The sequence below is a fragment of the Panulirus ornatus genome, chromosome 3 (genome assembly GCF_036320965.1).
Source record: "Panulirus ornatus isolate Po-2019 chromosome 3, ASM3632096v1, whole genome shotgun sequence".
In the NCBI taxonomy this organism is placed as follows: domain Eukaryota; kingdom Metazoa; phylum Arthropoda; class Malacostraca; order Decapoda; family Palinuridae; genus Panulirus; species Panulirus ornatus.
In genome coordinates this window covers 113,683-136,117 of record NC_092226.1, presented here as the reverse complement: position 1 = coordinate 136,117, position 22,435 = coordinate 113,683, and the positions used below count along the sequence as shown (strand labels likewise).

Sequence of the window (22,435 nt, the reverse complement as noted above, 5' to 3'; positions counted from 1 at the left end):
TGCAACTGGGGGGATGTCTGATCATTATCTTGTGGAGGCGAGGGTGAAGATTTGTAGAGGTTTTCAGAAAAGAAGAGAGAATGTTGGGGTGGAAAGAGTGGTGAGAGTAAGTGAGCTTGGGAAGGAGACTTGTGTGAGGAAGTACCAGGAGAGACTGAGTACAGAATGGAAAAAGGTGAGAACAAAGGACGTAAGGGGAGTGGGGGAGGAATAGGATGTATTTAGGGAAGCAGTGATGGCTTGCGCAAAAGATGCTTGTGGCATGAGAAGCGTGGGAGGTGGGCAGATTAGAAAGGGCTGTGAGTGGTGGGATGAAGAAGTAAGATTATTAGTGAAAGAGAAGAGAGAGGCATTTGGATGATTTTTGCAGGGAAATAATGCAAATGAGTGGGAGATGTATAAAAGAAAGAGGCAGGAGGTCAAGAGAAAGGTGCAAGAGGTGAAAAAGAGAGCAAATGAGAGTTGGGGTGAGAGAGTATCTTTAAATCTTAGGGAGAAAAAAAAGATTACATGACAACTAGAGACTGAGTGTGAACGAATGGGGCCTTTGTTCTCTTTTCCTAGCGCTACCTCGCACACATGAGGGGGGAGGGGGTTGTTATTCCATGTGTGGCGAGGTGGCGATGGGAATGAATAAAGGCAGACAGTATGAATTATGTACATGTGTATATATGTATATGTCTGTGTGTGTCTATAGATGTATACATTGAGATGTATAGGTATGTATACTTGCGTGTGTGGATGTGTATGTATATACATGTGTATGTGGGTGGGTTAGGCCATTCTTTTGTCTGTTTCCTTGCGCTACCTCGCTAACGCAGGAGACAGCGACAAAGCAAAATAGATATGATATTATAAATAGAATAATAAAAAGATGTTTTGGAAGGAGGTAAATAAAGTGCATAAGAGAAGGGAACAAATGGGAACTTCAGTTAAGGGGGCTAATGGGGAGGTGATAACAAGTAGTGGTGCTGTGAGAAGGAGATGGAGCGAGTATTTTGAAGGTTTGTTGAATGTGTTTGATGATATGAGTGGCAGATATAGGGTGTTTTGGTCGAGGTGGTGTGCAAAGTGAGAGGGTTAGGGAAAATGATTTGATAAACAGAGAAGAGGTAGGAAAGCTTTGCGGAAGATGAAAGCCGGCAAGGCAGCGGGTTTGGATGGTATTGCAGTGGAATTTATTAAAAAAGAGGGTCACTGTATTGTTGACTGATTGGTAAGGTTATTTGATGTATGATTCATGGTGAGGTGCCTGAGGATTGGCGGAATGCTTGCCATGCCATTGTACAAAGTCAAAGGGGATAAAAGTGAGAGCTTTAATTACAGAGGTATAGGTTTGTTGAGTATTTCTGGAAAATTATATGGGAGGGTATTGATTGAGAGGGTGAAGGCATGTACAGAGCATCAGATTTGGAAAGAACAGTTTGGTTTCAGAAGTGGTAGAAGATGTCTGGATCAGGTGTTTGCTTTGAAGAATGTATGTGAGAAATACATAGTAAAGCAAATGGATTTGTATGTTGCATTTATGGATCTGGAGAAGGCATATGATAGAGTTGATAGAGATGCTCTGTGGAAGATATTAAGAATAACCTAACCTAACCCAGGTGAGAAAAAGGAGAGATACGTAGTATGTTTGAGGAAAGGAACCTGGATTTTTGGCTCTGAGTGAAACGAAGCTCAAGGGTAAAGGGGAAGAGTGGTTTGGGAATGTTTTGGGAGTAAAGTCAGGGGTTGGTGAGAGGACATGAGCAAAGGAAGGAGTAGTACTACTACTGAAGCAGGATATGTATATGTATATGCATGTATATGTACGTATATGAGTGTGTATGTATATATGTGTGTATAGAGGTGGATGGATCTTTCTTTGTCTGTTTCCTGGCACTATCTCCCTGGTGCAGGAAGCAACAGTCAAGTATCATAAATAAATATTTTCTTAAACCAAATATCCCAGTTCAATTTCCTCTTTTAGCTTACAACTCAACAAGATGGAATACATAATGAAAAATATCATGTGAAAAAACAAGAAAACAAATGGGAAGAACAGAGAAAGGGCAAATGGGTGAGTGGTACCAGGCAGACATGAAGTACAGTAAAATGTGTTATTGGTAATTTTAGGAAAAATAAATATTCAAACAAAGCATGTTTTTCAATTTAGTTGCCCCTCCCGGTAAAATATTATATAAACAAAATGTAAAGAATATGAAATATAAATAAAAAATTGTGTGCAGTGTGCAATAGCTATTAGTGTACTAACAACCCATGGTTTTGTGGTATTAGTGATTGTCTACCACCTCCCATGTGCTCTCTGGTGCAGTGTTGTGTGCTGGTCTTGCACATTTGTGTATTTGTGTACCCTGGATTGTAGACACTGGCCTCTTTCAAGCAGTCAGCAATTGCTTAACAGCTCCTCAAAGCTGTCTATAAGTCCCAGGAAGTGCATGAAGTATGTTTTGAGCTTCAACACGAAGAAAAAAATGGACTTGCACAAGAGACTGGCTAAGGGCAAGTCCAAGGCAGCATTTATGAAGGACTTCAACACTGGCATGAAGACTATTTAACACATCACCAATCAGCAGAAGATTGAGGCATTTGCTTACATACTTTAAAATTTCCTCTTTGCAAAATATTTCAAGATATTACAACTTCTGAATCAACTGATATACCAAAAAACTGAATAACTGGAAATTTTATGTGAAACAAATGATTCCTTGAGCACTGCTAATAATGGAGGTTTTATTGTAAGTACTCCGAAGGACTGTTGAATGTGTTTTGATGTGGCAAATGTGGTGGTGTTTTGTTCAAGGAAGCATGTGAAATGATAGTCATGGCAATTGATTTGGTGAAAAGGTATACTAATAAAAAAAAAAATAAAATTAAGAAAGAATTATTGAAGTTAGGCAGTCATTCTGCTGAAAATAAACAATTGAGATATTACAGAACTGGAAGGATATAACAGCAACCAGTTCATTAATCATAAAACCATCCATGGCGACATCACACACCCCTGCTGCAGATTGGCCTTCACTGGGAACCAATAACTTTCTTCTCTTCCTACTCGTACACGTCTTACATCCTTGGTAAAAACTTTTCACTGCTTCTAGCAACTTACCTCCCACAACATATACTCTTAAGGCCTTCCACAAAGCATCTCTATCAACCCTATTATATGCATTCTCCAGATCCATAAATGCTACATACAAATCCATCTGTTTTTCTAAGTATTTCTCACACACATTCTTCAAAGCAAACACCTGATCCACACATCCTCCACCACTTCTGAAACCACACTGCTCTTCCCCAGTTTGATGCTCTGTACAGGCCTTCACCCTCTCAATCAATACCCTCCCATATAATTTCCCAGGAATACTCAACAAACTTATAACTCTGTAATTTGAACACTCATCTTTATCCACTTTGCCTTTGTACAATGGCACTATGCATGCATTGAGCCAAGCCTCGGGCACTTCACCATGATCTAAACATAGATTGAACATCCTTACCAACCAATCAACAACACAGTCACCCTCTTTCTTAATAAATTCAACTGCAATACCATCCAAACCTACTGCCTTGCTGGATTTCATCTTCCGCAAAGCTTTCACTACCTCTTCTCTCTTAACCAAACCAATTTCCCTGACCCTCTTGCATCGCACACCACCCTACCAAAACAACCTACATGTGCCACTCTATCATCAAACACATTCAACAAACCTTCAAAAGGCTCACTCCATCTCCTCACTCCATTACTACATGTTTTTACTTCTCCCCTTGTCCCCTTCACCAATGTTGCCATTTGTTCTCGTGTTACCACTTTATTCACCTCCTTCCAAAACATCTTTTTATTCTCACTGAAGTTTAATGATACTCTCACCCCAGCTTTCATTTCCTCTCTTTATCAACCCTTTCTCCTTCATCATGACTTCCTGCTGCATCTTTTATATATCTCCCAGTCATTTGTACTCCTTCCTTGTAAATATTGTCCAAACGCCTTTCTTTTCTCTTTCACTAACAACTTTCACTTTTTCATCCCACCACTCACTACCCTTTCCAATATGCCCACCTCCCACCTTTCTCATGCCACATGCATCATTTGCTATTTCCTGCATTAGAAGAGTAGTGTTAAGAACAGAGGACTGAGCCTTAAAGGGTATATCAGCAATTTGCCTCATTTTCTGTTCCTTCTTTTGGAAAATTAAAAATGGGAGGGGAGGATTTCCAGCTCCTCGCTCCCTCCCCTTTTAGTAACCATCTACAACATATAGGGAATATGTGAGAAGTATGTTGGGGATGAAAGGGCCTGGGAAGTGAGTCAGTTGTTCATTGATGATACAGCTCTGGTGGCTGATTTGAGTGAAAAACTGCAGAAGTTGGTGACTGAGTTTGGAAAAGTGTGTGAAAGAAGGAAATTGATAGTAAATGTGAATAAGAGCAAGGTTATCAGGTTCAGTAGGGTTGAGGGACAAGTTAATTGTGAAGTGAGTTTGAATAGAGAAAAATTGGAGAAAGTGAAGTGTTTTAGATATCTGGGAGTGGACTTAGCAGTGAATGGAACAATGGAAGCAGAAGTGAGTAACAGGGTGGGGGAGGGGGTGAAGGTTTTGAAAATAAGTGAAAGCTTAGATGGAAGTGCAGTGAATGTAAGAATGCAGTCATGTGTGAATGAGGTGTTTAAATGTTTAGAGAAATGCTATTAAAAGATGTAGAATCAGTTGTTGGATACAAGGTACTAAGATACAGGAATAAAATGGGTAATGCATGGTGGACATAAGATATAAGAAATGTTGTGGAAGAGAAGAAAAAAGCATATGATAGACTGCTCGATATATGTACCAGTGGAAGTTCAGCAAAGGAGGTGGGAAGAATATAAAATATGAAAGTGAATGTTAAGGAGCTGATACAGAAAAGCAAAGAAAGAGTTGATGAAGATTTTGGAAGGAAGTTAAGAAAAAGTTTTGAGATAATATGGATGGGGTTGTTAGGGAGGTGAATGCAAGAGTTTTGGAAAGAGGGGCAAGTATGAAGTCTGTTGGGGATGAGAGAGCTTGGGAAGTGAGTCAGTTGTTGTTCGCTGATGATACAGCGCTGGTGGCTGATTCATGTGAGAAACTGCAGAAGCTGGTGACTGAGTTTGGTAAAGTGTGTGAAAGAAGAAAGTTAAGAGTAAATGTGAATAAGAGCAAGGTTATTAGGTACAGTAGGGTTGAGGGTCAAGTCAATTGGGAGGTGAGTTTGAATGGAGAAAAACTGGAGGAAGTGAAGTGTTTTAGATATCTGGGAGTGGATCTGGCAGCGGATGGAACCATGGAAGCGGAAGTGGATCATAGGGTGGGGGAGGGGGCGAAAATTCTGGGAGCCTTGAAGAATGTGTGGAAGTCAAGAACATTATCTCGGAAAGCAAAAATGGGTATGTTTGAAGGAATAGTGGTTCCAACAATGTTGTATGGTTGCGAGGCGTGGGACTATGGATAGAGTTGTGCGCAGGAGGATGGATGTGCTGGAAATGAGATGTTTGAGGTCAATGTGTGGTGTGAGGTGGTTTGATCGAGTAAGTAACGTAAGGGTAAGAGAGATGTGTGGAAATAAAAAGAGCGTGGTTGAGAGAGCAGAAGAGGGTGTTTTGAAATGGTTTGGGCACATGGAGAGAATGAGTAAGGAAAGATTGACCAAGAGGATATATGTGTCGGAGGTGGAGGGAACGAGGAGAAGAGGGAGACCAAATTGGAGGTGGAAAGATGGAGTGAAAAAGATTTTGTGTGATCGGGGCCTGAACATGCAGGAGGGTGAAAGGAGGGCAAGGAATAGAGTGAATTGGAGCGATGTGGTATACCGGGGTTGACGTGCTGTCAGTGGATTGAATCAAGGCATGTGAAGCGTCTGGGGTAAACCATGGAAAGCTGTGTAGGTATGTATATTTGCGTGTGTGGACGTATGTATATAGATGTGTATGGGGGTGGGTTGGGCCATTTCTTTCGTCTGTTTCCTTGCGCTACCTTGCAAACGCGGGAGACAGCAAAAAAAAAAAAAAAAAAAAAAAAAAAAAAAAAAAATGAAACTATACTAGAGGAGGTGAAAAAGGAAAGAGGTGGATATAAGAGAGGAAATGTTGATGTGAGAAGTAAAGAAGGGGTGTTTCTGAATCAAAAGGAGGAAGTGAAATGAAGATGGAAAGAGTATTTTGATGAACTGATGAAATGTGGAAGAAGGGGAGGCAGCAGCTATTACATGCATGGGTATGGAGGATGGAAGGAAGAGGATACAAGTACAAGGGCCTATAGCAAAAAGGGAGGTAAGAAGGGCAACAGTGAGGCTGAAGGTAGGAAAGGCACCTGGAGTGGATGGGAGTACAGCTCAAATGCTGAAGTATAGAGGAGAAAATGTGATAAAATGGATGCATCTTATATGAAATTTAGCATGGAAACAGAAGGCTGCGCCATGGCCACCCCTTTATGGGAGTTCCCAGAGGGAATGGGCAACAGAGATATAGATAGATAAATAGACAGATTTGACAAGGAGGATATATGTGTCAGAGGTGGAGGGAATGAGAAGTGGGAGACCAAATTGGAGTTGGAAGGATGGAGTGAAAAAGATTTTGAGCTATTGGGGCCTGAACAGGAGGGTGAAAGGCATGCAAGGAATAGAGTGAACTGTGGTATACCAAGGTCAACATGCTGTCAGTGGATTGAACTAGGGAATGTGAAGCATCTGGGGTAAACCATGGAAAGTTTTGTGGGGCCTGGATGTGGAAAGGGAGCTGTGGTTTTCGATGCATTATACATGACAGCTAGAGAGTGAGTGTGAACGAATGTGGAATTTGTTGTCTTTTCCTAGCACTAACTCACACCCATGCGGGAGGGAGGGGGGTGTCATTTCATGTGTGGCGAGGTGGCGACAGGAATGAATAAAGGCAGCAAGTACGAATCATGTACACGAGTACATATGTCTGTATATATACGTAAATGTTGAAATGTATAGGTATTTATATGTGAGTGTGTGTGGACATGTATGTATATACATGTGTATGTGGGTGGGTTGGGTCATTCTTTTGTCTGCTTCCTTGTGCTACCACGCTAACGTGGGAGACAGCATCAAATTATAATGAAAAAAAGAAAAAAGATAGATTATGTGATCAAGTAGAATGTGTGGCGGATGGAAGTCCTGGAAAAGATGTAGACCATAAATATATGGACAGTTATAGCAAGGAAATTAATCAGGGCAAAAGGTATTTCACATATGGAGGCAGGAAAAATGACTTAGGATTGGAAGCAAAAAAAGCATTTTGTGTACAGAAGTTGTATGACTGGAGATGGTGATATAAACTCAGTGTGTAATGCAAAAAAGTTAAGAACACTTATGTAAGTGTGAAAGGCTACATTTCACTTAAAGCACACTGAACATAGGTTGAAGATGTGTATCAGAGAGTTCTGAAGTTGGATGAACCAGACCAACCTCAACAAACTGGGAATTGGAGTAATAATGATAAACAGATCAGGTGTTTGCTTTGAAGAATGTATGTGAGAAATACTTAGAAAAGCAAATGGATTTGTATGTAGCATTTATGGATCTGGAGAAGGCATATGATAGAGTTGATAGAGATGCTCTGTGGAAGGTATTAAGAATATATGGTGTGGGAGGCAAGTTGTTAGAAGCAGTGAAAAGTTTTTATCGAGGATGTAAGGCATGTGTACGTGTAGGAAGAGAGGAAAGTGATTGGTTCTCAGTGAATGTAGGTTTGCGGTAGGGGTGTGTGATGTCTCCATGGTTGTTTAATTTGTTTATGGATGGGGTTGTTAGGGAGGTGAATGCAAGAGTTTTGGAAAGAGGGGCAAGTATGAAGTCTGTTGTGGATGAGAGAGCTTGGGAAGTGAGTCAGTTGCTGTTCGCTGATGATACAGCGCTGGTGGCTGATTCATGTGAGGAACTGCAGAAGCTGGTGACTGAGTTTGGTAAAGTGTGTGAAAGAAGAAAGTTAAGAGTAAATGTGAATAAGAGCAAGGTTATTAGGTACAGTAAGGTTGAGGGTCAAGTCAATTGGGAGGTGAGTTTGAATGGAGAAAAACTGGAGGAAGTGAAGTGTTTTAGATATCTGGGAGTGGATCTGGCAGCGGATGGAACCATGGAAGCGGAAGTGGATCATAGGGTGGGGGAGGGGGCGAAAATTCTGGGAGCCTTGAAGAATGTGTGGAAGTTGAGAACATTATCTCGGAAAGCAAAAATGGGTATGTTTGAAGGAATAGTGGTTCCAACAATGTTGTATGGTTGCGAGGCGTGGGCTATGGATAGAGTTGTGCGCAGGAGGATGGATGTGCTGGAAATGAGATGTTTGAGGACAATGTGTGGCGTGAGGTGGTTTGATCGAGTAAGTAACGTAAGGGTAAGAGAGATGTGTGGAAATAAAAAGAGCGTGGTTGAGAGAGCAGAAGAGGGTGTTTTGAAATGGTTTGGGCACATGGAGAGAATGAGTGAGGAAAGATTGACCAAGAGGATATATGTGTCGGAGGTGGAGGGAACGAGGAGAAGAGGGAGACCAAATTGGAGGTGGAAAGATGGAGTGAAAAAGATTTTGTGTGATCGGGGCCTGAACATGCAGGAGGGTGAAAGGAGGGCAAGGAATAGAGTGAATTGGAGCGATGTGGTATACCGGGGTTGACGTGCTGTCAGTGGATTGAATCAAGGCATGTGAAGCATCTGGGGTAAACCATGGAAAGCTGTGTAGGTATGTATATTTGCGTGTGTGGACGTATGTATATACATGTGTATGGGGGTGGGTTGGGCCATTTCTTTTGTCTGTTTCCTTGCGCTACCTCGCAAACGCGGGAGACAGCGAGAAAAAAAAAAAAAAAAAAAATAAAATAAATAAAAAATTATGGTAATATTTCGAAATCATAAAAAACATGGCTGAGAATTATCACTGAACATGCAGGAGGGTGAAAGGAGGGCAAGGCATAGAGTGAATTGGAGCGATGTGGTATACCGGGGTTGACGTGCTGTCAGTGGATTGAATCAAGGCATGTGAAGCGTCTGGGGTAAACCATGGAAAGCTGTGTAGGTATGTATATTTGCGTGTGTGGACGTATGTATATACATGTGTATGGGGGTGGGTTGGGCCATTTCTTTCGTCTGTTTCCTTGCGCTACCTCGCAAACGCGGGAGACAGCGACAAAGCAAAAAAAAAGAAAAAAAAAAGTATTCAACATCACATTCAATGCTTATAACATTCATTAACTTTAGATTGCATCCATGGCCTTTACATTTCATAAACTGGTAATACTTTACCTCAAAATAATCATATCTTCTTGTAATGGCATCCTCCCCATATGTATTCACTCTGTTCAGCACATTCCTGTATGTTGAGACTAGGTTGTTCCACTTCTTCTCTACTCTGTATGCATTAGCTTCATATCCAGCTTCGAAAAGTTTTATACTAGCATCCTCATACAGCATTTTCATTGTATACTTTCCATCTCGAAATTTGTGACAAAGACGATCAATTTCTGCAATCAGTAGATGAATCATATCCCCGGACCATTTTTGATATACTTTACCTGCAAAGTTAACAAATATATAAATAAGAAGCTAGTGATGAGTTTGGGAGTGTGTGATGGGATAGAGCTAAGAGTGAACATCATTAAAAGTAAGATGAGACACAGCAGAGATAAGGCATGATGGTTTGAGAGTGTCTAGCTGGGAAGGATCTGAAAATCTGAAAGAAGCAAAGTGCTTTAGATAATCTGTTGAACTTGGTAGTGGATGGAACTATAGAGACTGAAGTGAGTCATATGGTGAGTCATAAGGTGGGGCAAGGGCACTAAGGAGTGTGTGAAAGAAGAGATCAGTGTCTGTAAAGGCAAAGATGGGCATGTTTAAAGGTATAGTAGTCCTGATGGTGTTTTATGGATGTGTCTAGGATCTCAATGCAAAAGAAATGAGGAGAGAGGATGTTATGTGGTGTGAGGAAGGTTGATCATGCAAAGAATGACAGTGCAAGAGTGAGGTGTGGCAGTAGGCAGAGTATAACTGAAAGAGCTAACCTGTGGCAGTAGGCAGAGTATAACTGAAAGAGCTAACCTGGGTGTGCTGAAATGGTCTGGACATAAGAAGATAAACAAAGAGAGACTGACTAAGAATACAAACATGTAAAAGTGGAAGATGCAGTGAGGTAGGGGGAACTGAGATGATGGACGAATAGAACAAAATAGTCTCTGAGTTAATGGGCCTAAACATTCAGGATGGCAACAGTCATACATAGGACAGAGTAAACTGGAGCAATGTGGCATATAAGGGGTGCCATACTCTCAATGGGCTGAACCACGGCATATGAAGCAGTCAGAGGGAACTACAGAAAGGTGTCTGGGGCTTGACTCTAGATGAGGGGCTCTAGTTTCGGTGTATTATACAAGAAAGACAAAGAATGAAAGTGAATGCATGAGCCTATTGTTCGTCTGCTCCTGATCATACTTTGCTGTGGCAAGAAATGGTGACAATTTTACTAAGTTCTCAACAAGTTAACAGGAGGAAGAAACCAAACATGAAGTACCAGAGGTTGTCTGGTAAGAGAGGTTGTTTGAAATTATCAAGAAACTGGATTTCTTTTGAGAAGATTAAGCTATTAGAAGTACAGACATTTATGGACCCAGTTAAAGACCATGGAAGATATGATGAGATGAGAGAGGAAGTTAGTAAACTAAAAAACAGGCATTGTAAACGAACAAAATATCATGTTAATGGAAGGGATTCAAAATGCACTTAATGAGAGGAAAAACTGAATTTACTAATAAGCAAATGAAATCTGAAGTGTTTTATTCAAAATGTTCAACTGGCTGGTGAATAGATGAAAGGAATGAAAAAAACATAATCTATTGAAAATAATGGGGAGGGACAAACAATTCAACAGACATAGAGTATGAAGAATGATAGAGTGGCACGCAGACCTAGGGCTTTATTAATAGAGGTAGACAGGGAATTGAATAAAGTAATAGAAAGAGCAATATGCACTGTCTAGTATACAGTAATAAGGAAATTTATGGATTGGTTGATGAAAGGTTTAGAAAAGCGCAAAGCATAAAGAAATATTGTTTTCTAGCAAAAAGGGGGACTTTGAGAAAAGGTAGACACAGCGGTTGACAACGGAACAATAAAGAATCTAGCTCAAAAGTGGGTGGCACCAAAATTGCAAGATAAGAAGTCAATAGTAAGTAAGTAAGTAAGTCAGTAAGCAGCCACCAACTAGGGAGGTATATTATTGGTACTACCTGCCTAGGTATTGGAAGGATTAGTGACATCTGCATAGTGAGCCAGCACTTCACTAGTTGTCAAGTTGCACTCCTTTGACCCAGATAGCTGTCTTTTCTTTTTGCCTCACCCACACATGGACTGCTGGCATAATGTTTTACTATTACTCTACTCATCATAATGAAGTGAAAGGCTCTGTGTTTTCATCAATGTTTCTTGGAGCATATTACATATGTAGTCCAGAATTCATTGATGATGAACTCTGCAACATTACTGATACTGGTTACAGATTACAGCATCCCAAACATTTCCATGATTCAGCCTGTAATCTTGATAAAGTCTTTCTACAATGTTCAAGCTAAAGAACCATTTGTGAACAAAAAATTTTTAGTATTGCCATACTTTAAGAACTTGCTTAATGTTCCTATTTTGTTAAAAACTTTTAATGTTAATGTACTCATCAGCAATAATTATATGATTGGGAAAAATCTTACAAGATATTCTGTAAGTACTGAGAAGGGCTGTGTGTACAATATCCCCTGTAAAGAGTAAGATCAGTTTTCCGCTAGTCATACTGGTAAGGTTCTCAATATCAGGGTTAAACAACACAAAAGCAGTGTGAGGTATGGTAAAGAACCTAATATAATACGTACTTGTCAACCTCACCGACTCTGGTTATCAAATTACTGTGTTTGATGATAGAGTGGCAGATATAGGGTGTTTTGGTCGAGGTGGTGTGCAAAGTGAGAGGGTTAGGGAAAATGATTTGGTAAACAGAGAAGAGGTAGTGAAAGCTTTGCGGAAGATGAAAGCCGGCAAGGCAGCAGGTTTGGATGGTATTGCAGTGGAATTTATTAAAAAAGGGGGTGACTGTATTGTTGACTGGTTGGTAAGGTTATTTAATGTATGTATGACTCATGGTGAGGTGCCTGAAGATTGGCGGAATGCGTGCATAGTGCCATTGTACAAAGGCAAAGGGGATAAGAGTGAGTGCTCAAATTACAGAGGTATAAGTTTGTTGAGTATTCCTGGTAAATTATATGGGAGGGTATTGATTGAGAGGGTGAAGGCATGTACAGAGCATCAGATTGGGGAAGAGCAGTGTGGTTTCAGAAGTGGTAGAGGATGTGTGGATCAGGTGTTTGCTTTGAAGAATGTATGTGAGAAATACTTAGAAAAGCAAATGGATTTGTATGTAGCATTTATGGATCTGGAGAAGGCATATGATAGAGTTGATAGAGATGCTCTGTGGAAGGTATTAAGAATATATGGTGTGGGAGGAAAGTTATTAGAAGCAGTGAAAAGTTTTTATCGAGGATGTAAGGCATGTGTACGTGTAGGAAGAGAGGAAAGTGATTGGTTCTCAGTGAATGTAGGTTTGCGGCAGGGGTGTGTGATGTCTCCATGGTTGTTTAATTTGTTTATGGATGGGGTTGTTAGGGAGGTAAATGCAAGAGTTTTGGAAAGAGGGGCAAGTATGAAGTCTGTTGGGGATGAGAGAGCTTGGGAAGTGAGTCAGTTGTTGTTCGCTGATGATACAGCGCTGGTGGCTGATTCATGTGAGAAACTGCAGAAGCTGGTGACTGAGTTTGGTAAAGTGTGTGGAAGAAGAAAGTTAAGAGTAAATGTGAATAAGAGCAAGGTTATTAGGTACAGTAGGGTTGAGGGTCAAGTCAATTGGGAGGTGAGTTTGAATGGAGAAAAACTGGAGGAAGTGAAGTGTTTTAGATATCTGGGAGTGGATCTGGCAGCGGATGGAACCATGGAAGCGGAAGTGGATCATAGGGTGGGGGAGGGGGCGAAAATCCTGGGGGCCTTGAAGAATGTGTGGAAGTCGAGAACATTATCTCGGAAAGCAAAAATGGGTATGTTTGAAGGAATAGTGGTTCCAACAATGTTGTATGGTTGCGAGGCGTGGGCTATGGATAGAGTTGTGCGCAGGAGGATGGATGTGCTGGAAATGAGATGTTTGAGGACAATGTGTGGTGTGAGGTGGTTTGATCGAGTGAGTAACGTAAGGGTAAGAGAGATGTGTGGAAATAAAAAGAGCGTGGTTGAGAGAGCAGAAGAGGGTGTTTTGAAGTGGTTTGGGCACATGGAGAGGATGAGTGAGGAAAGATTGACCAAGAGGATATATGTGTCGGAGGTGGAGGGAACAAGGAGAAGAGGGAGACCAAATTGGAGGTGGAAAGATGGAGTGAAAAAGATTTTGTGTGATCGGGGCCTGAACATGCAGGAGGGTGAAAGGAGGGCAAGGAATAGAGTGAATTGGAGCGATGTGGTATACCGGGGTTGACGTGCTGTCAGTGGATTGAAGCAGGGCATGTGAAGCGTCTGGGGTAAACCATGGAAAGCTGTGTAGGTATGTATATTTGCGTGTGTGGACGTATGTATATACATGTGTATGGGGGGGGGTTGGGCCATTTCTTTCGTCTGTTTCCTTGCGCTACCTCGCAAACGCGGGAGACAGCGACAAAGTATAATAAAAAAAAAAAAATGCTGGGGTTATCATATACAATAACTCAGTAAGGATAGAAATATTGCTAAATTGTCTTTAATCAAACATAGCACAGATATATCCCTGAAGTAGGGGAGAATGAATTCTATTCATGTATTCCCTGCATGTTATAAAAGGTGACTAAAGGGGGAAGAAGTAGGGGCCTGGAACCCTTTCCCTTCTTGCATTTCAATTGAAGGCTCGGACTGGGGTGTCTGAATGTGTGTGGATGCAACCAAGATGAGAAGAGAGGAGAAATTGGTAGTATGTTTGAGGAAAGAAATCTGGATGTTCTGGCTCTGAATGAACAAACTCAAGGGTAAAGGGGAAGAATGGTTCGGAGGTGTCTTAAGAGTAAAGTTAGGGGTTGGTGAGAGGACAAGAGCTAAGGAAGGAGTAGCACCATTAGTGAGGTAGGAGTTGTGGGAGTGTGCAATGGACTGTAAAGAAGCAAATTCTCGATTGATGTGGGTAAAACTTAAAGTGGATGGCAAGAGATGGGTGATTTCTGGTGCTGATGCAACTGGCCATGAGAAGCAAATGTTTCAGGAGCAGCTGAGTGAGTGTGTCAGCAGTTTTGATGTACGAGACCAGGTATTAGTGATGGGTGATTTAAATGCAAAGGTAAGTAATGTGGCAATTGAGGGTATAATTGGGATGCATGAAATATACAGTGTTATTAATGGAAATGGTGAAGAGCTTGTGAATTTGTGTGCTGAATAATGAATGGTGACTGGGAATTCCAGGGTAAGGAAGAATAATACAAGGTTTAAGAATAGAAATATACATAAGTATACATATGTGAATAGGAGAAATGGACAATAACATTACAGATTACATATCAATTTATATGTCTGTAAAAGAGAGACTTTTGGATGTATATGATCACTATCTAGTGGAGGCAAGACTGAGGATTTGTGTGTTTTCGAATAAGAGGAAACAATGTCAGGGAGAAGAGAGTGGTGAGAGTACGTCAGCTTAGAAAGGAGACTTGTATGAAGAAATATCAACAGATATTGAGTGTAGAATGGCAAAAGGTGAGAGTAAATGAAGTGAGAGAAGTGGGTGAAGAATGGGGGGAATTTAGGGAAGCCGTGATAGCATGTACAAGAAATGCATCTTGCATGTGAAAGAGTAGTAAGTGGTGGCATGAAGAGATAACGATGCTAGGGAAAGGGTAAAGAGAGGCATTTGGGTGGTATTTACAAGAAAGGATTGCAAATGATTAAGAGATGTACAAGAGAAAGCAGCAGGAAGTCAAGAGGAAAATACAAGGGGCGAATTTGGGTATCATTAAACTTTAGGGAGAATAAAAAGATGTTTTGGAAGAAGGTTATTAATTTCTCAAAACAAGAGAACAAATGGGAATATCTGTGAAGGGGGTAAAATGGGAAGTGATAACAGGTAGTGATGAAGTGAGATGGAATGAGAATTTTAAAGGATTGTTAAATGTGTATGATGATAGAGTGCCAGATGTAGGGTGTTATGGCCAGGGAGGTATGCAAAGTGAGTCACAGAGAGTGGTTTTGTGAAGAGAGAAAAGGTGGTGAAAGCCTTGTATAAGATAAAATGTGATGAGGTAGCTGTAGTGGATGGTACTGCTGCTAAATTTATTAAGAAAGGGGGTGACTGTGTTAGTAATTGGTTGGTAAGGATATTCAATGAGGTTTGGCAGAATGCATGTATAGTGCCACTGTATTAAGGTAAGAGGGATAAAGGTGAGTGTTCAAACTATAGAGGTATAAGTTTGCTGAGTATACGTAGTAACTCGTAAAGTAGGATACTGATTGAGAGGGTGAAGGAATGTACAGGATATCAGACTGGGAGAAGCAGTGGGTTTTCAGAAATGGTAGAGGGTATGTGGATCGGTGTTCGCTTTGAAAAATGTGTGGGAGAAATACTTAGAAAAACAGATGGATTTGTATGAAATATTTATAAATGGAGAGAGTGAGTGAGGAAAGATTGACCAAGAGGATATATGTGTCGGAGGTGGAGGGAACGAGGAGAAGTGGGAGACCAAATTGGAGGTGGAAGGATGGAGTGAAAAAGATTTTGTGTGATTGGGGCCTGAACATGCAGGAGGGTGAAAGGAGGGCAAGGAATAGAGTGGATTGGATTGATGTGGTGTACCGGGGTTGACGTGCTGTCAGTGGATTGAATCAGGGCATGTGAAGCGTCTGGGGTAAACCATGGAAAGCTGTGTAGGTATGCATATTTGCGTGTGTGGAGGTATGTATATACATGTGTATGGGGGTGGGTTAGGCCATTTCTTTCGTCTGTTTCCTTGCGCTACTTCGCAAACGCGGGAGACAGCGACAAAGCAAAATAAAAAAAAAAAAAAAAAATATATATATATATATATTTTTTTTTTTTTTTTTTTTTATACTTATTACTGACAGCACGTCAACCCCTGTATACCACATGACTCCAATTCACTCTATTCCTTGCCCTCCTTTCACCCTCCTGCATGTTCAGGCCCCGATCACACAAAATCTTTTTCACTCCATCTTTCCACCTCCAATTTGGTCTCCCTCTTCTCCTCGTTCCCTCCACCTCCGACACATATATCCTCTTGGTCAATCTCTCCTCACTCATTCTCTCCATGTGCCCAAACCATTTCAAAACACCCTCTTCTGCTCTCTCAACCACGCTCTTTTTATTTCCACACATCTCTCTTACCCTTACGTTACTTACTCGATCAAACCACCTCACACCACACATTGTCCTCAAACATCTCATTTCCAGCACATCCATCCTCCTGCGCACATCTCTATCCATAGCCCACGCCTCGCAACCATACAACATTGTTGGAACCACTATTCCCTCAAACATACCCATTTTCGCTTTCCGAGATAATGTTCTCGACTTCCACACATTTTTCAAGGCTCCCAAAATTTTCGCCCCCTCCCCCACCCTATGATCCACTTCCGCTTCCATGGTTCCATCCGCTGACAGATCCACTCCCAGATATCTAAAACACTTCACTTCCTCCAGTTTTTCTCCATTCAAACTCACCTCCCAATTGACTTGACCCTCACCCCTACTGTACCTAATAACCTTGCTCTTATTCACATTTACTCTCAACTTTCTTCTTCCACACACTTTACCAAACTCAGTCACCAGCTTCTGCAGTTTCTCACATGAATCAGCCACCAGCGCTGTATCATCAGCGAACAACAACTGACTCACTTCCCAAGCTCTCTCATCCCCAACAGACTTCATACTTGCCCCTCTTTCCAGGACTCTTGCATTTACCTCCCTTACAACCCCATCCATAAACAAATTAAACAACCATGGAGACATCACACACCCCTGCCGCAAACCTACATTCACTGAGAACCAATCACTTTCCTCTCTTCCTACACGTACACATGCCTTACATCCTCGATAAAAACTTTTCACTGCTTCTAACAACTTGCCTCCCACACCATATATATATATATATATATATATATATATATATATATATATTATTATTTTTTTTTTTTTTTTTTATTATACTTTGTCGCATCAGATTGGGGAAGAGCAGTGTGGTTTCAGAAGTGGTAGAGGATGTGTGGATCAGGTGTTTGCTTTGAAGAATGTATGTGAGAAATACTTAGAAAAGCAAATGGATTTGTATGTAGCATTTATGGATCTGGAGAAGGCATATGATAGAGTTGATAGAGATGCTCTGTGGAAGGTATTAAGAATATATGGTGTGGGAGGCAAGTTGTTAGAAGCAGTGAAAAATTTTTATCGAGGATGTAAGGCATGTGCACGTGTAGGAAGAGAGGAAAGTGATTGGTTCTCAGTGAATGTAGGTTTGCGGCAGGGGTGTGTGATGTCTCCATGGTTGTTTAATTTGTTTATGGATGGGGTTGTTAGGGAGGTAAATGCAAGAGTTTTGGAAAGAGGGGCAAGTATGAAGTCTGTTGGGGATATATATATATATATATATATATATATATATATATATATATATATATATATATATATATTATTTTTTTTTTTCATACTATTCGCTATTTCCCGCAATAGCGAGGTAGCGTTAAGAACTGAGGACTGGGCCTTTGAGGAAATATCCTCACCTGGCCCTCTTCTCTGTTCCTTCTTTTGGAAAATTAAAAAAAAAAATAAAAAAAACGAGAGGGGAGGATTTCCAGCCCCCCGCTCCCATATATATATATATATATATATATATATATATATATATATATATATATGGAAAGAGGGGCAAGTATGAAGTCTGTTGTGGATGAGAGAGCTTGGGAAGTGAGTCAGTTGTTGTTCGCTGATGATACAGCGCTGGTGGCTGATTCATGTGAGAAACTGCAGAAGCTAGTGACTGAGTTTGGTAAAGTGTGTGAAAGAAGAAAGTTAAGAGTAAATGTGAATAAGAGCAAGGTTATTAGGTACAGTACGGTTGAGGGTCAAGTCAATTGGGAGGCAAGTTTGAATGGAGAAAAACTGGAGGAAGTAAAGAGTTTTAGATCTGGCAGCGGATGGAACCATGGAAGCGGAAGTGGATCATAGGGTGGGGGAGGGGGCGAAAATCCTGGGAGCCTTGAAGAATGTGTGGAAGTCGAGAACATTATCTCGGAAAGCAAAAATGGGTATGTTTGAAGGAATAGTGGTTCCATCAATTTTGTATGGTTGCGAGGCGTGGGCTATGGATAGAGTTGTGCGTAGGAGGGTGGATGTGCTGGAAATGAGATGTTTGAGGACAATGTGTGGTGTGAGGTGGTTTGATCGAGTAAGTAACGTAAGGGTAAGAGAGATGTGTGGAAATAAAAAGAGCGTGGTTGAGAGAGCAGAAGAGGGTGTTTTGAAATGGTTTGGGCACATGGAGAGAATGAGTGAGGAAAGATTGACCAAGAGGATATATGTGTTGGAGGTGGAGGGAACGAGGAGAAGTGAGAGACCAAATTGGAGGTGGAAAGATGGAGTGAAAAAGATTTTGTGTGATCTGGGCCTGAACATGCAGGAGGGTGAAAGGAGGGCAAGGAATAGAGTGAATTGGATCGATGTGGTGTACCGGGGTTGACGTGCTGTCAGTGGATTTGAATCAGGGCATGTGAAGCGTCTGGGGTAAACCATGGAAAGCTGTGTAGGTATGTATATTTGCATGTGTGGACGTATGTATATACATGTGTATGGGGGTGGGTTGGGCCATTTCCTTCGTCTGTTTCCTTGCGCTACCTCGCAAACGTGGGAGACAGCGACAAAAAAAAGAAAAAAAAGAAAAAAAAAATTATAAATCTGGAGAAGACATATGATAGGGGTGATAGAGATGTTATGTGGAAGGTATTAAGAATTAATGGTGATGGAGGTAAGTTGCTAGAAGCTGTGAGAAGTTTTTATCATGGGTGCAAGGCACGTGTACGAGTAGGATGAGGGGACAGTGAATGGTTCCAAGTGACTGTTGGTCTGCAGTAGTGATGTGTGATGTCACCATGGTTGTTCAATTTGTTTATGGATGAGGTGGTGAGGGAGGTAAATGCAAGTCATGGATGGCGGGGTGAGTATGCAGTCTGTGAGGGATGAAAAAGACTAGGAAGTGAGCCAGTTGTTCTTTGCTGATGATACAGCATTGGTGGCTGATTCAAGTGAGAAACTACAGAAGTTTGTGACTGAGTTTGGAGGAGTGTGTGAAAGGAGAAAGCTGAGAGTAAACGTGAGTAAAAGCAAGGTTATTAAGTTAGCAATGTTAATGGGCAAGTTAGTTGGGATGTAAGTGTGAATGGAGAAAAATTGGAGGATGTGAAGTGTTTTAGATATCTGGGAGTGGACTTGGCAGCATATGGAACCATGGAAGCAGATGTGAGTCATAGTGTGGGGGAGGGGGTGATGGTTCTGGGAGCACAGAACAATTTGTGGAAAGCACGTTATCTAGGACTGCAAAAGTGGGTATGTATGAAGGAATTGTAGTTCCAACAATATCATATAATTGCGAGGCATAGGCTGTTGATAAGGTTGTGTAGAAGAGGGTGGATGTGTTGGAAATAAAATGTTTAGGACAATATATGGTGTGAGGTGGTTTCATCAAATAAGCAATGAAAGAGTAAGAGAGATATGTGGTAGTAAAAGAAGTGTGGTTGAGAAAGCAGAAGAGGGTGTGCTGAAATGATTTGGAGATATGGTGAGAGTGAGTGAGGAAAGTTTGAAAAAGAGGATATAGGTGACAGAGGTGGAGGGAAAGAGGAGAGCAGAACAAGGAGAGCAGGGAGACCAAATTGGAGATGGAAGGATGGAGTGAAAAAGATTTTGAATGATTAGGGGCTGAACATGCAGGAATTGGAAGAATGTGCTATACTGGGGTCAATGTGGTGTCAATGGTCTGAACTAGGGTATGTGAAACATATGGGTTAAACCATGGAAAGGTCTATGAGGCCTGAATTTGAATAGATAGCTGTACTTTCTGTACATTACATATGACAGCTCGTGGATGGATGTGAGCGGATTTGGCCTTTCTTTGTCTGTTTCCTGGCACAACCTTATTGATGCAAGGGGCACTGATCAGGTGTAGGTGAGAATAAATATACATATTTTTTTTTTTTCTATCATGCATTTTGTGCTGTTTCCTGTGGGGCAGGGTGGCATCAGGAATGGATGATGGCAAGCAAGTATGAATGTGTACATGTATATATAACTCCCACAGGAGTTGTGGGGGTATGTGATAGTGTAAGATAGTAAACTCTAGATTGATATGGGTAAAACTGAAAGTGGACGGAGAGAGATGGGTGATTATTGGTGCCTATGCACCTGGTTATGAGAAGAAAGATCATGAGGCAAGTGTTTTGGGAGCAGCTTTAGGGGACGAGACTGAGTTATATTGATGGGTGACTTGAATGCAAAAGTGAGTAATGTGAAAGTCGAGGTTATAATTGGTGTACATAGGGTGTTCAGTGTTGTAAATGGATATGGCGAAGAGCTTGTAGATTTGTATGCTGAAAAAGGACTGGTGACTGGGAATACCTGGTTTAAAACGAGATATACACAAGTAAGCTTTGCGGAAGATGAAAGCCGGCAAGGCAGCAGGTTTGGATGGTATTGCAGTGGAATTTATTAAAAAAGGGGGTGACTGTATTGTTGACTGGTTGGTAAGGTTATTTAATGTATGTATGACTCATGGTGAGGTGCCAGAGGATTGGCGGAATGCGTGCATAGTGCCATTGTACAAAGGCAAAGGGGATAAGAGTGAGTGCTCAAATTACAGAGGTATAAGTTTGTTGAGTATTCCTGGTAAATTATATGGGAGGGTATTGATTGAGAGGGTGAAGGCATGTACAGAGCATCAGATTGGGGTAGAGCAGTGTGGTTTCAGAAGTGGTAGAGGATGTGTGGATCAGGTGTTTGCTTTGAAGAATGTATGTGAGAAATACTTAGAAAAGCAAATGGATTTGTGTGTAGCATTTATGGATCTGGAGAAGGCATATGATAGAGTTGATAGAGATGCTCTGTGGAAGGTATTAAGAATATATGGTGTGGGAGGAAAGTTGTTAGAAGCAGTGAAAAGTTTTTATCGAGGATGTAAGGCATGTGTACGTGTAGGAAGAGAGGAAAGTGATTGGTTCTCAGTGAATGTAGGTTTGTGGCAGGGGTGTGTGATGTCTCCATGGTTGTTTAATTTGTTTATGGATGGGGTTGTTAGGGAGGTAAATGCAAGAGTTTTGGAAAGAGGGGCAAGTATGAAGTCTGTTGGGGATGAGAGAGCTTGGGAAGTGAGTCAGTTGTTGTTCGCTGATGATACAGCGCTGGTGGCTGATTCATGTGAGAAACTGCAGAAGCTGGTGACTGAGTTTGGTAAAGTGTGTGGAAGAAGAAAGTTAAGAGTAAATGTGAATAAGAGCAAGGTTATTAGGTACAGTAGGGTTGAGGGTCAAGTCAATTGGGAGGTGAGTTTGAATGGAGAAAAACTGGAGGAAGTGAAGTGTTTTAGATATCTGGGAGTGGATCTGGCAGCGGATGGAACCATGGAAGCGGAAGTGGATCATAGGGTGGGGGAGGGGGCGAAAATTCTGGGGGCCTTGAAGAATGTGTGGAAGTCGAGAACATTATCTCGGAAAGCAAAAATGGGTATGTTTGAAGGAATAGTGGTTCCAACAATGTTGTATGGTTGCGAGGCGTGGGCTATGGATAGAGTTGTGCGCAGGAGGATGGATGTGCTGGAAATGAGATGTTTGAGGACAATGTGTGGTGTGAGGTGGTTTGATCGAGTGAGTAACGTAAGGGTAAGAGAGATGTGTGGAAATAAAAAGAGCGTGGTTGAGAGAGCAGAAGAGGGTGTTTTGAAGTGGTTTGGGCACATGGAGAGAATGAGTGAGGAAAGATTGACCAAGAGGATATATGTGTCGGAGGTGGAGGGAACGAGGAGAAGAGGGAGACCAAATTGGAGGTGGAAAGATGGAGTGAAAAAGATTTTGTGTGATCGGGTCCTGAACATGCAGGAGGGTGAAAGGAGGGCAAGGAATAGAGTGAATTGGAGCGATGTGGTATACAGGGGTTGACGTGCTGTCAGTAGATTGAATCAAGGCATGTGAAGCGTCTGGGGTAAACCATGGAAAGCTGTGTAGGTATGTATATTTGCGTGTGTGGACGTGTGTATGTACATGTGTATGGGGGGGGGGTGGGCCATTTCTTTCGTCTGTTTCCTTGCGGTACCTCGCAAACGCGGGAGACAGCGACAAGGTATAAAAAAAAAAAAAAAATATAATACGTATGTAAGTA

At 41.4% G+C, this 22,435-nt stretch overlaps 1 protein-coding gene across 6 annotated transcripts in view; it reads right to left on the bottom strand.

Moving 5' to 3' along the window:
- The window catches only part of LOC139759927 (uncharacterized), a 50,976-nt gene that overhangs the window by 18,224 nt on the left and 10,317 nt on the right, over positions 1–22,435 (bottom strand). For 4 of the 6 annotated variants that reach the window (XM_071682589.1, XM_071682570.1, XM_071682562.1 and 1 more), the window contains exon 3: positions 9,274–9,542. In XM_071682589.1, the coding sequence (XP_071538690.1) occupies positions 9,274–9,542 (269 nt within the window). The remainder of the gene's footprint in view (positions 1–9,273; positions 9,543–22,435) is intronic. The other 2 variants (XM_071682603.1, XM_071682595.1) reach the window with 1 other exon arrangement.